This window comes from Hibiscus syriacus, unplaced genomic scaffold (assembly GCF_006381635.1).
Source record: "Hibiscus syriacus cultivar Baekdansim isolate YM2019G1 unplaced genomic scaffold, ASM638163v2 tig00111213_pilon, whole genome shotgun sequence".
NCBI classification, from domain to species: Eukaryota; Viridiplantae; Streptophyta; class Magnoliopsida; order Malvales; family Malvaceae; genus Hibiscus; species Hibiscus syriacus.
Genome location: NW_024063022.1, coordinates 5,505,458 through 5,516,175, shown reverse-complemented (window position 1 = coordinate 5,516,175; position 10,718 = coordinate 5,505,458). Strand labels below are relative to the sequence as shown.

Here is a 10,718-nt window from a genome sequence, read left to right as displayed (position 1 = left end):
TTTTAATTGCCGTCAATATTTGTATCCTTTTAATTTAGTCCTTGATGGATCACATTTTTTTTAGATTTAGTCCATAATCTTTTAATTATTCGATTCATATTTAGTCATTAAATCAAGAGAATTCTTAATTTGGTCCTTGCTCTTGCTTGAGGTTTCAATTTAATTATTCGAATCGTAAAATTAATTTATATTAGTATTAGAGTCTCCATTTAGAATAGATTTCAATATAGTCTTTTAATTTAGGGAATAATTCGAGTTGGCCCTCGCCTAAATGTTCAAGAGAGCATCTCGATTATTCAATTCAATAATTGATTAAAATCAAATAGGGTTAATATTAGAACCTACATTTCTAGGTTTGTGTTTTTAGGTTCTTTAATTCGCATAATTTGACATTTTAAGCTAGAGAAAACCTTAATATACCCTTAGTTTAATTAGGATTAATAAAATTGTTTGATTACATTTTATTTTAAAATATAAGTCAATGTTCACTTATTAGAGATTCGATAGTATATCTCTCACACATATGCTCAGGGGTGACTACTAGTGATTCCCGAAATAGGTCGACATCCTTTTCAAGACCACATCATGATTTCTAAAATTAAGGTAATGTCCGGTTATTGGACACAATAGCTGATCTCCCGTATTCATGCTAGGGGGCGAATGTTATCAGCCTTAATAAACGAATACCCTTTTCAACTTTGCATCCATAATGATTTTTTAAATTAAATAAAGTTCGACCTCAAAATTTCCGATTCTAAATATAGGGTAATCAACTAGGTACCAATTTTTGGGCGCTTGTGGGGGTGATAATCATTCCCCACGCGTAACCGACCCCCGAGCCTGATTTTTGGATTTTTGCGGACCTTAAAACTTGATCTTTTGATAAAAATAAAATGTTTTATTAAAATCACCCCGTTTTATGGTGTCCCAATCGCACCTTAAATGATTGGTGGCGACTCTTCGTATTTCAAAATTCTTTTCAAAGAAAAACCCTCAAATCGGTTATGATCTTTCCCCGCCTGGGTAAAAAACGGTGTCACAACACCGAAGGTAGCCAATAAAATTGATAGTGCCCTATACTCGCATTCCTAATCTGACTGCAGCTCTTTTATTTCAGCATCATAATGAGTTTTAACCATATTATGGAACAATTGAAAAGCCTGAAGCCTTTGATCTTTCAATTTGAGTAAGTAAACCCAACAGTGTCTGGTACAAGCATCAACAAAAGAAACATAGTATCGATACCTATTCGATACTATATGTGTAGACCCCCACAGATAAGAAAAAACAAGTTGAAATGATTTGTCATAAACAGTTGTAGACTCATGAAATGAATTTTATGACTTTTCCCCATTCTGCAAGCTACACAAACTGTACTTTTTGTTTTATTAATATGATAAGGAAATTCAATTCCAATTTGTTTACATTCGTAGGGTGCCCAAGCCTCTTGTGCCACAACTCATATGATTCAATACTATTATTTACATTTGCTTCTACATTGTCTATGTTACAGCAGTTCTTATTCTCTGCAGCAAACTGATATAAGCTTCCACATTCACGTCCTTGCAATAAAACCTCTCCAGTTCCTTCATCTTTCACCAGGCAGTGATTTGCATGGAATTCAAAAAATTCCATATCTTTCTCTAGCAAATTTTGAGACAGATAATAGATTCTTAGTTACAGTGGGAACATGAAGTAGATTGTTAATAAAAAGAGCTCGTGACTTAGTTTCAAATTTAGAAAAACCAAACCTGCGTATATCTAAACAATGCCCATTTCCCATAACTAACTTACCTGGGCATGTGCAGTCTGAACCATTCACCAACTTTGCTGCATCAAGAGTGACATGGTGAGTCGCCCGGAGTCAACCACCCACTTTTCTGAGTTCGAAGACACGACATGTGTCTGAGCATGCACATTATTGTTGCAGGAATAACACTCACTATCAAGCACAATAACATGCACTTTGGAAGTCTCATCCTTATTAGCCAAAACCCTAGGGAACGACTGATCAAAACGATGCCAACAACGATCAACTGAGTGGCAAATTTTCTCACATAACTGACACTGCAACTTTGCTCTTCCACGACCCCAAGCACCTGATCTTCCTCCAGTATACTGTTGTTGACTAGGAAACTGATTTCCTCGACCATTGTTCTGTATATAAACCACATGCGTACTCATAGGAAGCTGAGCTTGAGCATGAAACCCCTTAATTTGTGCTTCTGCATCTATCAAAATGGACTTCACTCCATCTAGCGTGAAAGCATCTTTGCTTGTTGTGATAATCGTCATGAAAGGTTGGTATTCAAAAGGCAATCCATTTAAGAGAGTTTCAATCTGATAAACATAAGAGATTCCACTCATACACGCCGATAAAGTATCACACACTTCTTTAATCGAAGTAAGGTAGGACCTCATACTTTCATCCCCCTTCTTGATAGACCTCAGCTTGCAGTGTAAACTCATCACACTAGTAGTCGAGAGATTGGAGAAGAAATGCAACCCCGTGGCCCAAACTTCAGTAGCCGTCCCAACAAATTATGGTTAAAGATGATCACTGGTAGTAGACAATAACCAAGATGCCAAAGCACTATCCTGTTCTATAAAAATCTCTCAGTCTTCTTTAAGAACGAGATTATCTTCATTATCAAGAACCTTCTCTGGTGGAGATCGAAGCTCACCAGTGAGCAACCTCTCCAAACGATGGCTACGAACATTTAGAAGCACATGTTGCTTCTAAAGAAGAAAAGTTCATCTCATCAAGCATAATGTTGATCCTTTTGTTCGTAAACAATTTGCCATGCTTGGACGTTTCTTCAAGATCAAGACTCTGCCCAGTACTAACGATGGCCATGGCAGAAAGCAAGAACAAAAAAATAACAAGACGAACAAGAAAATCACTTTTACGAGAGCAGGAAAGCGAAAAGAAATGGCTATAGGATCAAATGGCGACTGTTACCATAATGAGAAACCAAGTTTTGATGAAAAGATGAATCAATGATGTTTTTGATTTGAAAAGCTTACTTTTACAAGACTGCTCAACCACTCATAGATACACATTGCATTTTGATAAATTGAAACAAACTGACTCAACAATAATTAGTTTTAAAGAACTAACTGACATGAATGCACGGTGAGTTGGCAAGCTATTGGCTATATTCAACAATAACCAACCAAAATTTTTGAAGAAATCAAAAACCTATTGAGCCTACTTGCTATTGCTGAACCGCCCCCTCGAAACCAAGTAAACGAGCATCCTTCAAGAGGGAGGTCTATCTGATTCCTTCCCTGAATAAAATCCGAAAACACATTTATAGCCGACGAACATATTGGGCCTTCGTATTTCTCATCCTCATTCAACACTATATTAAAATCCCCCTCCTATGATAATAGGGATCCCAAGCTTCATAATTAATTCTTCCAACTTCTGGAAAAACTCTCTCCTCTCTATGTGATCATTCCGGCCATATATGTTATAAGCCCCGCCTTTAAATCATTTTTGCAAAAACCAACTTTCCAGAACTACAAACCTTTTGTCCAAGTGTTTTCTTTTCATCGAAAAGAATTCCTTATCCTAGAGCAACCTCTCGAAGCCTCTTCATAAAGAACAGAGACACACCCGCTAAAGTTATTCCCTTGAAGGTGCTTAACAACCATTTTGTTCTCTGAAGCCAACTTAGATTCTTGGATGAAAACCAACTTGGCTTTACTAGCAAAAATTATCCGACTGACAGCTTTAACCTTCTCTCTTTTACCCAAACCACGAACATTCCAAGACATCGCAACAAAATTCATAATTAGTAAAATTAACACACAGGTGGAGGTTCAGCGATCAAACCAAAGAAATTAACTCCTCGCTACAGCCTCTATCATTTGAAGCCTCCCAATAGCCACATTTGTTGCCTCATTGAACTCCACTCCAAGCCTAGATCCAACATCATATGTAGCTTCGGCCTCTGTTGCATTTCCTTGGCAGTTAACAGTTCTAGTAGATAAGTTAACACTACGATGGACTACATCTTCATTGTGTGCATTCTTTTACCTTTTAGTTTCTTCTGCCTCCTCCTTGGAATGCTCATCTCTTTGATTTGCGTCGAACCTTAGGCTCCATTAGTACCACCAAAAACAGGGCTTGATATAGGAGTCACAATCGAAATCTTCTGAGCTTGGTTTACCTGTTGCATCTCAACCAAACCACATGAAGGAACAATAGTGATTTCATTAACAACATTTATAGGGACATCTAGTAATCTCGATCCTTCCCATGTGTGGTATTAATTTGTGTTATGAGTTATTTCTATCAACTTATTTGTTAAGGACTTTAAACGATTTGATAAGTTTTTTTTATATCTAAGGATCACTTCGATGACCAGTGTGGCTTCTTGGGTTCGGTTATAATTTCTAAACTGAGTCTCAAATATTACCAAACAAATTTACCGTTGAAAGGTAAAAACAAAAAACAAAAATTTGAAAAGTAAAAGTAAAAAACTATATATGATTAACAAAAGTTTCAAAATAAAAGAAAATAAAAAAAATAAAACCAATACTCCCTCATTTTCATTAAATTTATCCCTTTTGAATATTAAAATTATCTAATACAAAATATTTTATTAGAAAAATCAACAAATAACAATACTCATATTTCCGTTGTTATCATTCGTCAAATTATCACATCAAAATAAATTTATCAATAACTTTTTTTAGAGTAATTTTGTCATATTTCTTATTTTGTATGACTTGATATTTGATTAAATTGATTTTTAAAATTATGTATTAGTTGAACTGCATTATTTGAGAAATTCAGCCATTTGATCAATATCAGACAAAATTAATAGACTAAGGAAGTATAATTTATAAGAAACAAGACAAAAACTTTCAAATCATCTCTTTGATTCTTGTTAGATTTGGATTGACTTTACTATCGATACGTGATGAAAAAGAATATATATTATTGATGTGGCATGGGGCACGCAACATAGTGCATAAAAAATATTTAGCCATACTAATCATGAAAAAACTTCAGTATACAGTAACCTTCCACCTCCATGTATCTGTTTCAGACTTTCAGTCTATAAATTCATAGGTATGATGTTTCATGGCAAAACAAAAACACCTTAGCTAAGATGGATAGGGTTCATGTGAATGGACAGAATGTGAATGAGCTTCTTCAAGATCAAGCTCACGTTTGGAATCACATTTTCAACTTCATAAATTCAATGTCCTTGAAATGTGCTGTTGATTTAGGTATCCCAGATATCATTCACAACCATGGCAAGCCCATGTCTGTCACCGAGTTGGTCGCTGCACTACCGACTCTCCACCCAACGAAGGCATGCAACATGTACCGGCTCATGCGTATTTTAGTTCAGTCGGGCTTTTTTGCCCGACAAAAGCTAAGCGATGAATCCCAAGAAGATGGTTACGTTCTTACCAGTGCCTCTCGTTTCCTACTCAAAGATGATCCCTTAAGCTTAGCGCCTCTTGTGGAATTTCTGCTGGATCCTATGTTAACAAAGCCTTGGGATTTTCTTTCCATTTGGTTTCAAAATAATGATCGTACCCCATTTAACACCGCACATGGGAAGGAATTCTGGGAACACGATTTCTGTGGCACAAAGCTCATCGATCTTCTTAATAAAGGCATGGCTAGCGATTCTAAGTTGGTTATTAGTGTTTTGATTGATAAGTGTAAGGGCCTATTTGAGGGATTGAATTCATTGGTGGATGTTGGAGGTAACACAGGAACAGTGGGCAAGGCAATTGCTGATGCATTTCCACACTTGGACTGCACTGTGTTTGATCGTCCTCAAATCGTTGATGACCTACAAGATACTGGGAACTTGAAATATGTTGGAGGCAACATGTTTGAGCAAGTTCCAGCTGCAGATGCTGTTTTACTAAAGGTTTTCACGATTTTTCTGTCGATCATCTCTTTTCTAGATATTTTTTATTATTCAAAGATTAATGATTTTTGTATTGGTTAAACAGTGGGTATTGCAGGATTGGAATGACGATGAATGCTTGAAGATTTTGAAGCAATGTAAAATAGCTATTTCCAGTGGAAAAGAAGGAGGGAAGGTGATTATAATAGACGTAGTATTGAAGAATGAGAAAGTGAATGATGAAGCTTTTGACTTGATCGAAACACAGCTCCTATATGATATGGCGGCGATGGTGGTGGTCGGCGGGAAAGAGAGAGAGGAGGAGGAATGGGCTAAGTTGTTTTTGTCTGCAGGTTTTAGTGGCTATAAAATTTCTCCTATTCTGGGTATGAGATCTATCATTGAGGTCTTCCCCTAAATAAAAGTTGTAACTCTTTCATGCTTGCTTGTTTTGCATATCTTTTCCTATTTCTATTTTCTACCATCATTTATCAAACAAAATATTGCTATTTTTTTGAAAGTACGCAAACGGTCATTCGACAGTAAGGAAATGCTTTGTTCAATCCCTAGATTATTAAAATTATAAAATGATTTCTCGACTATTAAAAGTTACAAAACTTTCACGCAACCATCCATATGTTCCAAACTCATTATTTTCCATTAAAACATTAGCTGTCGTCTAAGTTAGATGTTAACTTGTTGATGGGGATATGATAAAATTTGATCCTAAAATCATGAGCGATATTTTATGGATCCATTTATATTATATTATTGAGTCAGTGCTTGAAACATTATGTCGTCAAACTAGTGTTTAAAAGCAACGATGGTTCCAGTAGACATCATCAGAATATGGTTTTATAATATCCTAGTCAGCAAGTTAACGTTTAGCTCAGACGATCTTCAATTATTTAAAAGAAAAGGATGAGATTTATATTATATTATTGAGTCAGTGCTTGAAACATTATGTCGTCAAACTAGTGTTTAAAAGCAACGATGGTTCCAGTAGACATCATCAGAATATGGTTTTATAATATCCTAGTCAGCAAGTTAACGTTTAGCTCAGACGATCTTCAATTATTTAAAAGAAAAGGATGAGATTAGAATATATGAGTAGTCGGATGATCATTTTTTTTAATTTTCATAGTCGAGAGACTCAACAAAACAAATGCCCTATAGTCAAAGGATCAATTTGTAACTTTTAATAGTCATGAGACTCAAGAAAGTAAGTCCCTATAATCGAGGGACTATTTGTGTACTTCACCCTTTTTTTATGTAAATAAAGCCATTAATTTTATTGAAAAGTGAAAATATTTAAAATTATAAAAAAGTTCGTAAATTAAACATATAATTGTAATATTTTTTATAATTATCGACGCAATTAACTAACTACTCAAGATTATACAAGAATCATATAAGGAAAATATTTAAAACCATCCAAAAAACTCAAACAAAAACAAAAGATGTAACACCTAAAACTTGTATAATTATACCTATACAGATTATAGATGTCACCTGAAATTTCGTAAAATATTTTCCAATTCAAAATGATTTAATTTTTTTCTTAAAATGGTAAATGATATTATAAAAATATCATATCATATCATATCATATCATATCAAATTATCACATAATATTTAAAACATATATTAATATGGATTTATGCTATCCATATTGAAACATAGTAAAACAGTTTAGTTTAACCATTACAAACCATTTTTCAAAATAATTCAACAAAGCAACTAGGACATTAATAATTACGTGCCACTAACAAAGTCGAAATTACATCATAGGATGTCGTACTGATACTGTAGTATATTCCTTGATGCTTGGAGTGCTTTGTACTCTTTACTCTACTCTTGGCTTTTTACCTACGCGTGAAAATCAACACACGCGTGAAAATCATCACACGCTAAGTATATACGTAGTGAGGCAATTTAAAGCAATAAACAATGCAATACAACTCATGCATGCAATTTAATATCATAAACAAATGCCATAAGATCAAGTTACCTTCATGTCCAATATTTTTACTATAATCAACATGATATACCAAATATAAAATTTCTTACCAATATACTTACCATTTATCCCATAAGCTCGTAAGCTTATTTGTATGTTTATCATTCATTAACCATTAAACCATAGACTATAAACCATAAACCATAGCCCAATATAAAACCCTGATGACCCTGGGTACACGAGTCAAATATATGCTCCGTAATACAATCCCGAGTATGACACATAAGGTTGTGCCCACCATCTGTACTAGGTATCCTTAAGTACAGTCCCAAATATGACACATAAGGTTGTGCCCACCATATACACTAAGTATCCTTAAGTGTAATCCCGAATATGCAGCCTGCTGCTGAACTCTATCGCATGCCAACTATACCTTATCCCTCAATGACTTACTTGGACATATAGTCTAATTCATTTATCCATGGTATCATATAACCATATATTTAACATTACGACAGTTCATACCCAAAATAATATCCATGGTAAAATATAAAATTATTCATGATCAATGCATTATAATTTCACAGTGTGACATATCAATGTCATATCGAAGTTATACAAATGACATAATATCATGTTGATATAAACAAGGTCGACTTATTGCAAGTCTTCCTGATAATGTATAAAACATCTATATACATGATGTATAAAATATCTATGTACATGATGTATAAAACATCTATGTACAATGTCATGCATGTATTGCACTCACCTTGACACTTTATATATTCCAAAATATGTGCCTCACTATGATCCACAATAAATCCTTTTATACTTAACTTGCTTCGATCACAAATCAATCACGATCTGTATCAATCACAAATTCATAACGATATATATGTTAGTATTGTACTAACATAAACACATCCCCAAAACAAAATCCATAATATACTTGAAACTCATTTTCTACCAAATACTTAACACTTAATAATTCATTTTAATATTGGCACCAACTTTTCCAATTTACACAAAATGGTCCTACACCATTTTATCACTTAGATTTTAATACAAAAAATTCCAGTACTGAAATTATTACCAACCAAGTGTTTTTAAAAATGTATAATTACATTTAAGCACCCCAACTATGTGAATATTGCACTTAAATCATCAATCTTTTCAAACTTCCAAAATGATCATATTTCACATCTAAACACTCATTTCAATTCCAAAACAGTAATTTCCAACATAGTACATCAACTATTAGGCAATTATACAACCATTCACAACTTTCCATAATTGCCAAATTGGTCCCCTAACTTTTCAAAAATTACAAAATGGTCCCCAAATTTTTCTAAGGCTTGTATAATACTTCCGAAATCATTTCCAGACATTATATAATTTTCCATAATTGTTCTCACTCAAATACATCATAGTCGAATGTTTTATTCTTTAAAACTATGTTTTCATCATTTTTGCTCGATTTTGATTCGATTCAAGCATGAAATCAACTTCCAATCAACCTTATAACATCTATACAATCAAATCCCTAATCAACTCTCATCATAACACAAAGTTTCTCCAACTTATAATTTGGACAAATTTTAAAAAATAATTTCTAAGAAGATTGAATATGTTTTAACCATAAATCAAGCTTGAAAATGAATCTACAACCTCAAAAACATCAAGATTCATCATCAATTTCATGAACCCTATCATGAACATAAACCCTTATATTTGGGATCTTTGAATTCCAGCAAGATTAGCAAGCAATATTGGTACAAAATGATAGCGTTTTTCGCGTAGAACAATTTTCTATTTCACAGCATAACCTAAAATCCAAAGAAAATTGCTCAAAAATGGAAAATAAATATTTTTCTTGACCTCAATGCTAATTCACGGCAAAGGGAGGAGCTGATGAACAACTTAGCATGATATTTTTTTTATTAATATCATGCTTATCTACCTTTAATTTAACTTTAATGAATTTTAAATTCATTAAATTGGGAAAATACCAATTTACCCTTAATGAAACTTCATAATCACCATTAAACCAAGACATCTAACCTTATCATCTTCCAAAATAAGACACCTCAACCTTATCATCTCCCATTAGTCAAAGATGATCAAATAAGATCTTAGTTTACCGATTTGCCCTTGCCTTTTTCCAAAAATCACAATCTTACCACTTTAATCCAACGGTCCAAATTAAACATAAAATTAAATCATGAAATCCAAAGATTTATATTATTTTCCAACATTTAAAAATTTGAAAATAATATATATTTTTATTTTCGAGACCAATTGTAATTTTTTAAAATTGCCATTTTGGTCCCTAAACTTTTTTAAAGTTTATACTTTGGTCACCAAACTTTAAAAATGTATAATTTGGTAACTCACTAAATCCATTTATGCAATAACATTCTTTTGGGAAAATTACCACTTAATTCTTTAAACTTTTCCCATTTTTCTACTTTGACTATCAAACTTTCAAAAATTTGTATTTTGGTCATTATCTAAATTTTTAGGGTATTACAAAAGACAAATACGAACAAATTTGAATGCATTAACAAATGAATCAAAACAGGAGATTAAACTATTAAAAGATGACCAAAAACCATAAATCAAAATAGAGCATCGTAAGAAAATTATCTACGAACGCAAACCACGTATCCAAGTCCAATTCTAGGGTCTAAAGAAAAAATCAATATGATAAAAAATAAGCATATAAGTGCGGGGATCTAAAGTGTTATTTCTCCATTAAGGAAAAACATGACAAATTTGGGAGGATTTTTAACTGATTCATGTGGGCTTCTAGGGTATTTTTAAGACCACATTTTTCTCATCTTATTCATAACTCTTCTCTATTCCATACCA

At 33.3% G+C, this 10,718-nt stretch overlaps 1 protein-coding gene across 1 annotated transcript; it reads left to right on the top strand.

The window, feature by feature from the left end:
- Positions 1 to 5,056: 5,056 nt before the first annotated feature.
- Positions 5,057 to 6,319, top strand: LOC120156178 (probable O-methyltransferase 3). The gene is made up of 2 exons (XM_039167579.1): positions 5,057 to 5,906; positions 5,992 to 6,319. The coding sequence occupies exons 1-2, from the start codon at positions 5,127 to 5,129 to the stop codon at positions 6,301 to 6,303; spliced, it is 1,092 nt and encodes a 363-aa protein (XP_039023510.1). The 5' UTR covers positions 5,057 to 5,126; the 3' UTR covers positions 6,304 to 6,319.
- Positions 6,320 to 10,718: the final 4,399 nt, after the last annotated feature.

Excerpts from the sequence above, each read along its gene's own strand:
- LOC120156178 (XM_039167579.1), top strand. The coding sequence starts at position 5,127 with ATGGATAGGGTTCATGTGAATGGACAGAATGTGAATGAGCTTCTTCAA. Across the intron at positions 5,907-5,991 it reads CAGATGCTGTTTTACTAAAG|TGGGTATTGCAGGATTGGAA; the intron begins GTTTTCACGATT and ends TTGGTTAAACAG.